Source organism: Corvus kubaryi, unplaced genomic scaffold (assembly GCF_017639235.1).
Source record: "Corvus kubaryi isolate FWS band 111438036 unplaced genomic scaffold, C.kubaryi_AGA036_p1.0 split1-131, whole genome shotgun sequence".
In the NCBI taxonomy this organism is placed as follows: domain Eukaryota; kingdom Metazoa; phylum Chordata; class Aves; order Passeriformes; family Corvidae; genus Corvus; species Corvus kubaryi.
This window is the reverse complement of record NW_024582073.1, coordinates 6,140,023-6,154,835: the sequence shown is the minus strand read 5'-3', so window position 1 is coordinate 6,154,835 and position 14,813 is coordinate 6,140,023. Positions and strand designations below refer to the sequence as shown.

The window sequence follows — 14,813 nt, the reverse complement described above, 5'->3', positions numbered from 1 at the left end:
AATCAAATATTCCACAATTTAGTGTGCATGCAATAAGAAAGACACATAGAGGCTATTTCTTTTTCTGAGTTCCACACAGAAAGCTCTCTCTTTAACAATTTGTTGTTCAGAGATGCCCAAGTTAAATACATTCACTTGTCTAACTCACATTATTTACTGCAAAATGCAAATAAATGAAGATAATTGTTCCTGTGTTTCCTCAGTCTGCTTTAATTCTTTAGGAAGGAACAGAGTATTATATTGCCAAACAATTCTGAGTCTCAGCAATAATTGCAAGTTCAAATATTGAGACTTGGCAAAACACCATTATTGTTTCAAAACACTCTTTTAGTAACAATCATGCAATGTTTATAAAGTGGTGAAAGTGACTCGATTTTAGTGAAATTCTATTCCTGCCATAGTTCCCAAAATTTCACTACCTCTTTTCTCTGTGAACCATTTCCACACTAGGTCTAACATTGCAGTGAACAATGATCATTCACATATAACTCCAGCACTCCAATTGTCCTAAGAAATTCATCAAAGCTACAAACTACTGACCTTACCCTAAACCCATCTGATTGCAGGCCAGCTGGCTTAAGTTCTCTTGCCACTCATCAGCACAAACATGATTATCAGCAGCTGACTTGTGAACAGTCAGGAACATCAAGGAATTGGTGTTTTTAGCCAGTGTAACTGGAAAGAAAAAAAGGAGGAAAACTTCAATATTATTTCAAGTAGTTTTATAAATGGCAAACAGAAAACACACAACTACATTCAAGAGTTTTCCAAGTTGCTGGCACTTTTCCTAGTTTTACAGGCTGAACAGCCATGCAATTTAAAACCAAGGCAAGTGTGGCTATCAGAACCTTGCTAAGACTGAACAGCATGAGACACTGAACAGCAAAGATACTTTGAGGGTAGGAATAAACCTGAACACTTCTAATTCACCAGCACAGATTCACATAGGCTGCTGATAGCCTTAGTTTTTATAGCCTTAATCTATTTAGAGAATCTAGATAGAAAGATCATCACCATTTCTTCTCTCTTAATCTGTGTATAAAAGTTCAAGAACTGCTTTTATTACATGCAAAAAAGATTCTCAAAAGGTCCCTCCAACTCTCAACATCTTCTTAATCTCTCCTCTATCCACAGTACTTTCCAGATTTCACACATCATCTACACATTTTCTTGCCATATCACTTTTCTTATATCTTTGCACTGTGACACTTCACAGTGAGCTTTTGGCCTTCTCTTTTGCCACTTCCTTGCATACTTTCCCAGCCTCACCCCAGTCTTCTCTTTGCTAATAGAAGGAGTGCCTCTCCACCACTGTATTCTAAATTAAATCACCAGTGATTACTACCATCACCCAAACATCACTTTGAGGCACCCCACAGCAGAAACTTACCACAGTCCCATTCATCTGAGCTGTCACTGCAATCTGCCTGCCCATCACACCAGAGTTCACGTGGCACACATTCATGGTTGGCACATTCAAGTTCACTCTCTTTACAAAATGCTGCAAAAACAAAAACATGCTTCCTCCTGAGAAAGACACAATCAAAGTGCAATTCACACTGAGATGAAAAATTGAGAAGGAGGGTGAAGGTAGGCGCAGATCAGATTTATGGAACAAGTAACTGAAAGAGATTTGCAACAAAATTCAGCATGGATACCACTGGGGCAGAAGGTGGTTGCTTTCATGCAGTGGCAGAGGGCATTGCAACTCAGAGGTAAAGAAGAGTGTCTGGAAATGCAAGATCTGTGATTACTTAGTATCATTTGTGGTCTTGTTATATGTAACCTGTCTAAGCCCCTCAGAAGCTGTAAGTGAAAATACTGTTCCATGCTTTTTAGCTGATCCAAATTTGTTGGATTCTTCATGGTTTTGCTACAATGAATATCTATTTCCTCTCATCCACAGCAATTATATATTGATTTTTGAATTCAACTTTGCTATTCAAAATTATATAATTATTTTTATTTAGAGGTGCAGAACTGCTGTACTGATAGACATGTTCCAGTTCACAGTTGGTTGCTGGCTGGCATCCTCACATACGGATTTCCAGAGTCTGTTCAGTATGGGAAGCACAAGACCTTCCATTTGCAAATGACTTTTAGCTCTCCCTTCCAAAAGGCAGGTGTGTAGCAGTACAGGACCTTCCTCGCTAACACACTTCCAGCTTCTATAAACCCCATCATTAGGGAATTCTGAGACCTGAGGGAGGGCAGAGAAGGAGCAAATGCATGGAAGGCAGCTGCATTCAGTTGTGCCCATGTTTGGCTGATGTACAGCATTTGTACTGCCATACAATCCAAGCATTTATTTGCAACACGAGTACAAAAAGTGTACTCTACAGTGAAAACCATACAGATAGAGCAGGCAGTGCTGCCTACCTCTGATCTTTCTGCCAGCACTTTGAGCAGACTTACACTGTGCACATGGACAGTATGCCCATGCCATCAGCGTACCATAAGTTTTGTATCTTAATTGTTACCACAGTTTGGATTATAGAAGAAATCTGTGGAGCCAAGAAAGGAAACAGAATCTAAGAAATGTCAATCAAAAAGAAACTAAATAAAGATGAGAGACATATGAAATTTACCAAAAAACAGATCAGAAGGAAAATCAAGGAGAAATCAAGAAAAAAAAGAGCAGTGAGCAGCTATGCCTGTATAAAATGAAGCTGAGGAAACTTGGGAAAAGAAGTTAAAAAATCTACAAGGAATAAAGAAAAGAAGTACAAAGGCACAAGAACAAGGAGGGAGAAAGAGAAGAAAAGAACAAGAGAGGACAAGAGTGACCAAACAGAGATCAAGGGTCCAAGGATGTGAACAACAAAGGACACAAGACGAGGAAAGAGAGAAATTGGTGCCATAGAAAAACTGAAAAGGAAACTGAGGGAATCACTAAATCTTTCTGCCTACAGAAAACATAAAATATTCTACTTTCATTTATTTTGCCCCCCAACATCCCAAAAATGTGATCAGCCCTTTAAGGGAGTAAAAAACCACATGAGTCCTTACAGCAATTCTTTTCATCCATCATGTCGGGGCAGTCTGGGAAACCATCACAGATCATAGTGTGTTTGATGCACAGCTTCTTCAAAGGACATTCCCAAAGACCCCTTTCTCTACAACCTGGAGGCAGAGAAGCACACTTCTGAAACACTTGCATGCAATATCGAATCAACTGTTTTTTTCCTTAAAAGTCCTGAAACTCACATAATATTTTCACTTAAAATATACCAAGAATAGTTACTAATGAAGAAATGGAAATAAGATTGGCACAGTGCACACTTGATAAATGGGTCTAAATATTATAACACTTCATAATACTTCAGTGATTTTAAATAATAATTGTATTATGCTACACATACCTATAACTAATGGTTTAGGCATTAGCTCAATTAGCTCAAAACCCATACACCACTATTCTTGAAATACATTTACTAGTAATATAAGAACTTTTCTAATCCTGAAGTCTGTAGAAATTCCTTGGTCGTTCAAAAGCAAATCCTATAAAAGCATGGAATCTCCATGAAACAGTGTAGAAATACATACTTTTTTTTCTGGCAATGCTGAGACAGAATCTAACACAGAATCACAATGAAACATAGAAAGAGAAGAAATCTTTACAAAATTATGTCAAAGTGTTTTGACAGTAAAATTCCTGTTGGTCAGCTAGAGGAAATTAAGAATAGCCCAAGCTACATTTTAGAAAGGAGTTTTCTCTGGTTTTATTCCACTTTTTATTTCCATCAACTAATAAAATATTTCATTGTGATACCTGTTTAAATACTTTGACATATTAATGTCCTGCATGTCTGACACTGATTTTAAAAGAAGCTGTAAAAATGACGTGCTGTCCTGACTAAACCAGATTATTTGATTGCCTTGTTTGGCCTCTTCTGCAGAAGATACTTTTCATTTTAATCTCAGTGCAAATTCAAGTGATAGCCCTGATGCTCATAAATGCAAATAGTTCAGGTATAAATTTACAAACAGCACTTAAAGCAGCACCTCTCTTTGCCTGGACCTGGAACTATGACAGCAAATCAGCAGTAAGTTACCAAGCAAATCTATTGTTTCCAATAAGTTTTAATTCAGAAGTACATATTTGACAAATATGAACCAGAGAATCTCTACTGGATTATTGGAAAAGTCTATTCAGGTTTTAACTGTACCTGGATGTGTGGGGTGCTTGATTTTGTTTAGACTTGAAAATCCATGTAAATAAATGTTAAAGCATAGAGAAATAAAGAGCCTTAACCCTTGAAACTAATTCCTCATGATCAAAGAACTTTCTTGGGTATCACCACTTTCCAGGTCTCCTTCTTGACAATATTTGTGATAACTATTAATGAAAAATTAATTGAAACCAAAGAAAATCTCTACTCTTATATAGAACAAGGAATGTCATGTTAGGAGTTTGATATGAATATAAAATAAAAAAGCTTAAATCCCCCATAATCGACGAACCTTGCAATTTTTTAGCAGATTCTTTACAATTCATTAAATACGTTTGTCTTTACTCTTCATCACACATTACAGTGTTACACTGTGAAGTGTACCACAACTCTCCAAAACTAATCACTTACAGAAATACAGAGACAATTCCCTATCAAAAATTCACTACTTTCTGAATTCAGTGTTCAAATACACTGTTTTGTTGGTAGAGACCATGTACCATTTGGAGTATTTATATTTCATCTCTAATTATTTTTGTGACATGCACTTTTAATTCAATGAAAGGAAAGTGAAAGTGGAAGTAGGAAAACTTGTCTATATGCACATTACCCCCAGCCCAAAAATACAGTTTGACAACAGCTATGGTTTCATATAGGATCTTCATAATAGGAAGGAAGTTACCAATTGTTATTCACATATACATTTTCCATGCAATTATCATTAAATCATTAACGTTAAGACCATCACCATTTTTCTCTCACCTAAAGTACTACAGATTAGAACTCAGATTCCAGAAAACAGTGGAAGAGAGTATAGGTTTTGAATGTTATGTCCTCAATTTCTTTAGTAGGTGTAGGACCCTCTTCTGTTCCCTGCCAAAGGCATTGTTCAGCAGCCAGCAATTTAATACAATCAATTACAACCAAGTATATTTAATACCATAAACTCACATGACATCGTTCATAATAATATTTTTTGGAAATTACCTTCCCTACACTTCACTGCACTCAGAAGTCTCACTTCCAGTAATCTCAGTCAAATTTTCTCCCCAAATCCCAGTCTAAATGGGACTAAAGTCTTAGGATTTCACTGCAATTGCATGGCTGAGATTTCCTTTCACAAAGACCATGTGAAAGTATGACAGGGATTGCTAACAGAAAGAGACAATGGGTGCTGAATACAGCTCTACTCTGCATGGCTAGAGTATACCTTGGTCCCTTTGGGTGCTTCTAACTTACAGTTTTTGGCCAGAGTAGTTCAAGCACAAGAAAGCTGTAACTAGTCTTTTTTCAGCCTCCTTCACCTTGCACTGTAAAGTTGTTACAAGTCTGTCATTTAAAGCACTTCAGATACAAGGGTTTCAAATTAAACATTCAGTGGTTTTTAATGTTATAAAACCAATTACAAAGGATAAAGCTAACAAAATTTGAGCTAGCCATTCACACATGGAAAGATCATCAAGTTTTGATTTTGTCCTGCATACATGGAATATGAATAAGTCAGAGTTACTTCTGGAGCTCTACAAGGACTTTTTGTTCTTCAGTAACAGTATTAGCCCTGGTCAAAGTAATGTCATTCTGACAGAGGTAATTTCCTAGCTGATACAGTCTTCCATATTTATAGAAACTGATAAGAATGCTGCTGATCGCGTGTGACATTCTGTCTAGACTTTAGAGAAAGAGTTCCACTCGAGAAATGAATGTTAGATATTAGAACAATATTTCATATGTTAATGTCTAGGAGAAAAAAATTATCCTAAAAGACACATAACAATTAGTTTTCTAAGGAGTTCAAAATTGGTGGCAACAAATAATATTTGGCAGGGAGGACAACTGAGACAATTGATTCAAAAGTAAAGACCTGTCAAACTCTGAAAGAGTCACTGTGATCATCAGCTCTGACTTTCCTTTATAATCCAAACAAGAGAATGACCTAGTAATAAATTGTATTTCAGAGAGCATATCCTTTTATTCCTTTATTTCATTTTTACATGGGTGGGGGAAGAGAAAGAAAGAAAGAGGAGAGAGAATATAAACATGATCTGGAAACTCTCAGAGACTGAGAATACATCACACGCATTGGTGATAAATAACCCTTTGGTTACTGAAAACATTAAAACAATCTGCTTTTTAAAAGAAGTATTTTATATGGCTGCCAAGCTTAAATTTTAGCCTAGCTTTAGCTTTCTGGTGTTGGATTTTATTTTATTGTCTCTGAGTAGAAGTTCTCTTATTGCCACAGTTTTTTTGCTCACATAAACTCTGCTTCCCTCTTAACCTGTCCTCAGTTTAAAAAAAATAAATGGGTTGTGCACCTCAGCCCTACGGTGCTGGAATGTTTTCCAATCCTTTGCTCATATGCACACCTCTTCTCTAAATCCTTAGTGATGTATAATTTTTCTCATTGCCCCTAGGGATGCCAGGCCTTCATGCAGATCTCCCTGAAGGCTACACCTCTGTCAATCAAGAAATATTTAGAACTCCCTTCTCCTGAAAACCCTCCTGCCAGCATGTACAAGGATACATAGTGACCAAGAGATTTCTTGATTATTCTCAAGCTCAATATATCCCCTTAAGTTAAAAGTCAAAAGCATCTATACAAAAACTCAGAAACTCTCATATTGGAGAATAACTTTGAGGGTTTATGCTTGTACTTGTAACATGAGGTTGACCAACCTGAAAAAACATGCAGAATCCACTTCAGCAACACAATACATTATAATGATATCTTTTGTCTATACATCATAACAAGAACACTACCATGTATAAATTTAAAACTACATTTACAGATTCAAGATTTAATCTGCCAGGGAGTTACATTTTAGAGCAGTAAAACCTTCAGCAATATGAAAAGAACTAAATCTGCAGAATTTTTCTTAGCTTGATTATTTAATGAACACTCAAACATGCCAGAGTATGGTTATCAGAATTTAAATGATCAATAAACTATATTCACGTTGATTAAGAAGCATTCTTGCTATAGTATTTTTACTGATACTGTCTTTAAAAAATCCCAATACTTTTAAAAATATTTTTACAAAAAAATACAAAAAAAGGGGCTTATTCTCTGAACTGTCATGCTACAATTCAAGTAACTGAATGAAAGACAAAGCTAATTTTCTAATGCTGCAGCTACTCTCCATTCCAACTCATTGAATTTATTTACCACAGCCATCCTCATCACTATCATCCTCACAGTCAGCTTGACCATCACATCTTCTGGAAGCCAGGACGCACCTCCCAGAACGGCACTTGAAGTGACTGGGTGAGCATTCTGTCAATGACAACAAGCAGGGAGAAACAGGACTCCATAAGATAAAAGCTTAATCATGACATGGGCACTTACTTATCACAGGGGCTATTTCAGAAGGGTAAATGACACAGGTAGAAAGCTCGTGAGACTGGAACTATGTATCAGGCGAGACTCTTAACAATTGCACTGGGAATGTGGTCCAGCAATATTTTCCAGAGCTCTCCCTCACATGTTGCCCTCTGTCAAATGTCATTGCTTTGCCAAATCACTGGCATACACTGTCTAGACCATGGGTATGAATTTCCTAGCTATGCTCCTCACCATTGTGGTGTTGTGTTATGCATTGAAATAAGTATGAGAAATCCCCAGGATTAAAATAAATAAATAAATAAACAAATAAATAAATACCAGACAAAGAAGAGATTGAGAATTATGTGTCTATTTGAACTAATAAAACCAAGTATAAATTTCCACTAATTAGCCCTTTCATTGTTTCTGCCTCATCTCACAGTACCATTTTGGGACAAAGGAGTGGAACAGAGCTGGCAGATCTTTAAGGAACTCTCATTGAGCGCAAAAGGTAGCAATCCCCAGGAGCAAGAAACCCAGCAAAGAAGCCAAGAGACCAGCATGGCTGAGTAGGGCAACTCAGTTTGGAATAATTTTCACAGCTCAAATATTATAATTTAAAGAGGAAGTATGAAAAAACCAAACACCAGCGACTTTGGGAACCCATTTAAATCTTTAATTTGCTTATACGTATAGGAGATACCTTCTACATCTTCATCTGGTGTTAGACAAGTTTGGTTGTCTGAGTTCTCATCCGGAAACTGAGTGCAGTCTGTATCTTCTGGCCACTGCAAACCTACAATCCCAAGCACAGCCTCACAGCGCTCCTTAGATTGTACACATAATGTCCTGAGGAGACAAAGCAGAATTGCACCAAGTAACTGAGTGAATGTCTTCAAAATTCCCAGATACTAGAAGTTAATAATCCTAGCCAAAGTTAAAGATGAAGATCAAGAAAAAGATCAGTTAAACAGATGTTTTAATATGAAAAAAATACATACATCAAAGAATGGTACTGTTGAAATGTTATTTTAAGTTACTGTTATGCAGTTATGTTATAAATAGGCTAATAATAACTAATATAACTGTTTACAAACATGCTCTCCTCTGTAAGAGATGGCAGTGAATGTTTTTTAAGAAGCACTAACTGCTCTCCTTCAGGGAAAAAAAACCAAACACATTTTGTACTAGTGAAATGCTAGCTCTTCTGATTATGTTACCACAGAAACCATGTGGTTTCAGAAGGACAAAATATTTAAACCGTCAAACAAAAGAGTGAATAACTCCCCAAGGAGTTCAATAAAATTAAAACTTACAAAAAAGCAAAGCACAGACTAACCCAGTCTTAAGGCTGTTGTCACTTAGACCAACAGAAGTTTTTATCGCATCAGGAAAAGGCATGAATACAGTCCTTCAGCAGCTTTTTTTTTAACCATATAGAAGATGGGACTCACTATGCAAAATTCATTCAATCCACTGAGATTGAAAATCATCCATCATGTCTCTCAAAATATGCACTGTCAAATGCTTCAAAATTACAAAGAGAAAATGCATAAAGGAAAAGTCCCCTAATGTTTTAAACATTTAGCCACTACTTTTGCCTTGGGTCCTAGCTGTAGGTTGAAAAATATTCAACCAAAGGATCCCACCCTTTTTTTTTTCCTTTCATGTCACTTTTAGCTTGCCTTAATTTGATTCATATTTACATATCCTTTTTCTAGATACGCTCCTTTCATGGAAGAGATACTCCTTTCATGAAAGGCCTTTTATTCCACTCATTTTCCTTTGACCTTTTGACTAATGGAACTTTTTTATTTTCCTGCAATTAGCTTTGGAAAATTCTGTGACCAAAACAAACAAAAAAAATTCATATGGGATTAATTCTTTTATGTGTTTTTGGGAAAATTATACAGTATTAATCCTCCCAAATTTAATTTTGTTTTGAGGAATTAGATTAAGAAGAGTCAATGTTTTTCTGCACCAAACAATTCACCAGAGAGTTGCGCAACCAGAAGAAATGGAATGATGTTAGCCAACCATGTTACAGACTCTCTCTTCCCTTTTAGATCCTCCTCAATATCAAAAAGGTTGACTGACACTACTTTATAACCTCAGATTTCTGAATGCCAGAATTTTTATTTTGCAATGACATAAAACAAAACCCACAACAAAAATATGATAATATAGCAGAGACATCTAAGCTGCTTCCGCCCTATGTTTTCTGCACATTTAGATCTTTGGTCAAAGCTGACCTTTTCTAATGCATTATAAGTCATTTAGTCATCTGTCTGTGGTGAAAGAATTAGAATCTATTTAATCCTCAAAGTAGGCCTGGAGTAATATTATCAACGCCTTATCAGAGCTGAAGAATATTGTTCAGAAACTGAAAACATACATATCAATGAAAATTGATACGTAAATTGAAAACATACATACCAATGAATGTTATAAATAAATTCAGTTCTTTCCAAAAAATCTCTTTACCTGTCTTCTTTACTTTGAATAAAACTGTATGAAGACTGTTACAGCTAAAAAACAATGCATGACAGCCAAACTAACACAAAGGCAACAAAAAGCCTTGCAAAGCGGGGACAGCTGTTTCATACAGGGGCAGTAGAGTTAAAATAATTTAGCTATAAACCTCCTGGAATGAAAAAAACAGATCCATGTGCCTGTACCAAAAAAAAAAATCGAATGCATCTCCAATAAGTTTGTATTATAGTAGACCTAGAATTATAACATTAATGTGCAATTCATGGTTGGAAAGCACACTTTGACTTAAAAAGCACACCACTGAAAAACTGCATTAGCTGAACTCATTCATATTTACAGGAAAAGACAGGTAAAACAATACATATGTCCTGTTAAGCTCAACAAACCACTGATATATTTGAACAAGAGGGCAGTTGTTTTGAAAGTCAGCAGCAGATTCTCAGAATATCATTTCTGTGCTGACAACGTAACATTTTGTCATCTCGGACCTTCGAATTGTAAAGTAGGTTTATCATTATATTGACATATCAAATTAATTTAATTTTTATTGGTATGAGGTTATTTTTGTTTTAATTTCTAAAACTTTTGTATCTTTTACATTATATGTTTACCTGGAATTCTTCCTAAAATCTTATTGTTAAGCAGATAATAGTAGAATCTAGTGGGATCTTCAAAGGTCTCCCTTCCTAATAAAAACACTATTTGTGATCTAACATAAAAGCGAAACCTAAAAACTATTGTACAAGTAGAGTTTTGAATCCTACGATTTGAAGTTTTATGTTGTATATTCAATTTCATCTAAATTTGATGTTACCCTGTTTTGAGCAGGAAGCTGGACCAGATGACTTTCAGAGGTTCCTATCAAGTTAAATTGTTCTACACGTTCTGTAAGTTCCTCTTCATCTGTTTAATACTTTAAATTTCAAGATTATTCAACTGTATCATGATACTTCCTAAAATTTTTTAGCTTGGTATGACAGTAAAGAGCTGATAATTTAACTTAACGTCCCTCTACATTAGAATAAGTTAGTCCAATTTTTACTTGTTATACTGCTTTCTTAAAAGAAAACACTTTGATTTTCAAACTAGCAAACTGTAACTTTGCAGCTATCCTATATGCAATATTTTCTTTCCCATTAGGTTCCTATGTGAGAATTTAACAGTATATTCATAAACTTCCTTGTGGTTGCCAAGGTTCTTGCCTTGCACTAAAAAGCACATCACTAGACAAAGAACCATTACCTATTTGCCAACAATATCACGTGGTAAGAAATTTTAGGATGTGTACTGCAATTTTCAATGCACTTTTCTTTCAATACAGAAGATGTTAATTGATCAATACTGTCAAGGTAGGCCCAACAAAAAAGGCAGAAATACAGAATGAGAAGGCTCTAGCAGCTAGTAGCTGAAAGAGCTCTGCCTGTTGTTCAGGTCTATTAGATCTCCTAACCTGCAACAACTGCCGCTAACAAAGCCATGAGATCTACAGAACACAGTCTCTTTCGAACAAAGCACAGTGATTTTACTCAGTGAGGATGGTGAAATAGTTAATCTGACAAGATGAAAATGTAAGTTAGCCTGGAATTCAGAATGATGTGGCACTCCTAATTTAGAAAAGTAAACATTCATTAAAATCTCAGGGCTTTTTGAGCATTTGGATAGGTCTTTGCACCAAGTAATGTACTAATGCAAGGAACTATTACAAAATGTTAATGTTCCAAATTAAATTAACTGATTCTATGTTTAAGCAATCTTTATAGTGGCACAATTCTAATCAAACACACAGAAATGGAAAGTACTTCATATAAAGCTAACAGCATCCTTCTTGTCACCTTGCTCAACAGTGGAGTGAGCAGGTTCACAGAGCACTGGGTGAAAAACTGGCTGAAGGATCCTGGCAAACAGGGCTACATCTGGCTGGTGACTGGTCAGCTGTGCTGCTCCTCTGGGCTCAATTGCAGGGCCTGTCCTGTTCAGCAAATTTATCAATGGTCTCGATGCAGCACTTTAGTGCATCATTAGCAAGTTTGCTGATTATACAAAACCAAGAGATGGTATTGAGTCTCAAGGGACAACAGTTCTTTCAATTAGGCAACCATCAAGGGCATGAAATTTAACAAGAACAAATGCCTGAATCTGCACCTAGGATGGAGTAGCACCAGGCACAAACTGGAGAGCAGCCCTGCAGAGAGGGACCTGGGCATGCTGGTCAGAAGCAGCCTTTTCCTGTGCAATTCCAAAGCAAAATTTTTGGCATTTTCAAAGAAAGCATAAAATTGGGGAAAAGTACTATGACAGACAAAGTCAAGAATTAAATGAAATATGGTTTAGTATAGTACCTGCAAGGGGGGATCCGCTGATTTGTATGGGGGTCACATTTTGGTACTAAGATTGTACAGGCAAAAAACATCAGGTACTTGTAGCAGTTGGTCTGAACCAAAGCTGGGAAAAGAGAAGACTCCCAGCTGATAGAGGCTTCCTTCTGTGTCCTGTGGCCCAGGTAGTTTGGGTAATAAGTATAGTTGTAAGGCAAGTTCATACAAAGTTCCAGAGTAATTGGTTCACACTGACCTTTCACAGAAAGAAAACAAACAGAACCACAAACGATGTGAGATTAAATTAAATACAGAAGAAGTAATTACATACATATTTAACAAATTTATCAGTCAGGGATACGTCTCAGGCTTCAGAAACTACAAGTTCCAGAGTTAGAGATCCCTTACGAGCCTATTCATAACAGTAAAGGCGGGTCTGAATTCTGCCTACCTCATAACCCATTAAGATACTTTTATTTCCTTATTAATATTCATTAACTTTCTGAGCTAAATCTTAACTTCAAGGTGGTACAATAAACCATCCTCTAAAAATAGATTTCTTCTTTTCAAGTCAAGATTCTGATGATTTTCAAGAACTCCTGTACTGTACAGCAACACACTTCCCACTGGTGTACCTACTACGCTACCATTGACGGGGCAATTGCCAAAATTAAGAAGACAGGAACCATTGGATACCTTGGGTTGGAAAGGATCTCAAGAGGTCTCTACTCCAATGCCCTGATCAAAGCTTGGTCAGCTCTGAGGACTGACCAGCTTTCTCAAGGCTTTATACAGTCAGGTCTTAAAAAATCTCTAGTGACAGAGACTTCACAAATTCTCTGTACAGAAAACAGAAGCCAGGATTTGCTGCTTTTTTTTTTTTTGCTTTTTTTTTTCTTTTGCTTTTTAAATACCAAGATCTGAAGGAAGAATGGGGACAATTAGGTTATGTAATTAGGTTATGTATTGCACAAGCATTGAGCAAGAGACAGTCTACATGTTAATAATTTAATTCAGGTAAGACATAGCTAATAACAAAAGAGAATGCTAAGCGGAGACAAAACAGATGCAACAGCTACAAGTCCATATGATTATAGATATTATAGATATGTTCAAAAATCTTCCAACTTTTTGGGGTTTATCACAACAAATTGTGAACTAGCCAAGTATTTTGGATTTTTAAAACTTGTATAGCTTTTGTATTTCTCCTCAAATTGGTATTCAGAAATACTTATTTTTCAATTTTCCACCATAACAGAAAACTACAGAGAGAATTTCACTTCAATTCAGACTGAAATTCAACTTTTTTTTGGCAATGAGGTGATTGTGGAATTATTTAAACTTATTTACTCTGGATATATGAGAAAGTTTTCTACAAAAAAGTATACTATTCAAAAGTAAAAAAAAAATGCATACATTTCCCTATTCTGGGAGCAAAAATAGCTTAATATGATTAATATTCTCTGCTAGCCAGTTTCCAGCATCAGTTGCTAGTACAGTGTGGCAACTGTGTCATCCCATAGCTGTATCTTTGAGAGGAAGCTGAAAGAAGATCCAACAGTCAATTATTCAGCTGGTCAGCAGAACTGGGCACTCTCATGGTGTGGCATTTGCTGTTATAACTTCTTTTACTATTTACCTCTAATCTGATGATCATGAAAAGCTCATTTTATATCCAGCTTTTCCTCACTGCTAAATCCTGCCATACTACCAGCACTGAACTATTTCTGTTGCCTAAAACCACTTAGTCACATCTTTGGGGTATATGAGGTTCAATGACTTTAACAATTCTCCTCACATTACTGCTATTTCCTTCTCTTCATGATGAACCACCCTTGTCCTTCCACACTTTTGCCTGAGATGCCCAGATCAGTTTGGGCTCATCTTTTGATTTTGGCTAGGAAACATCTTTCTTTGATGTGTACAGAACTTTACATGTTCATCAATATTTCAGGATGAACACAAAAGTACATGCAATATTCTAAGTGTTTGTATAATGTAACATTATTCAAGATTAAAGAGTTGAAATGCACATATACCATTCTCTTTTATTACGCCTCGTATTTATAGGGGTTTCAGTGAATTCTGGAAGAAATTCTAGTCCACTGAAATGCCACTGGAGGCTTGCTTTTTACATGTTTTCAATATGATTATCATTTTCACTCTGCGTTTAGAAAGCTTCTACTATGTTATGCACAGAAGTGTCATTGTAGCTTTGAAAATAATATTGTTGACTGTCACAGACAATTCCCAACAATCCACAAGGTAATATACAGAACATATGCTCCAGGGGAACATCTGAATCATTTCAAGTAACCCAAAGGTTAGTCTTTCCTTCTGAGTTTGTCCTACAGTTTAAGAGGTCCTGCTACTCCCTTTCTTATAATACATAGGGGTGCAACCTGGTGAGTGGGGAACAAGGAATAAAATTCATTGCATCTTTTATCCTAAATTTTAGAAAAGCAAGCAAACAAACAAAACAACTAAATAAAAAATCAAGCCAACAAAAAA

The 14,813-nt window shown here is 36.1% G+C and overlaps 1 protein-coding gene across 5 annotated transcripts in view; it reads right to left on the bottom strand.

The window, feature by feature from the left end:
* CORIN (corin, serine peptidase) overlaps positions 1-14,813 on the bottom strand; it is a 126,186-nt gene that overhangs the window by 25,655 nt on the left and 85,718 nt on the right. For all 5 annotated transcript variants that reach the window (XM_042053614.1, XM_042053613.1, XM_042053617.1 and 2 more), the window contains 6 exons: positions 12,327-12,558; positions 8,198-8,343; positions 7,339-7,446; positions 3,010-3,123; positions 1,391-1,501; positions 546-675 (listed from right to left, as the gene is read on the bottom strand). In XM_042053614.1, the coding sequence (XP_041909548.1) occupies positions 546-675; positions 1,391-1,501; positions 3,010-3,123; positions 7,339-7,446; positions 8,198-8,343; positions 12,327-12,558 (841 nt within the window). The remainder of the gene's footprint in view (positions 1-545; positions 676-1,390; positions 1,502-3,009; positions 3,124-7,338; positions 7,447-8,197; positions 8,344-12,326; positions 12,559-14,813) is intronic.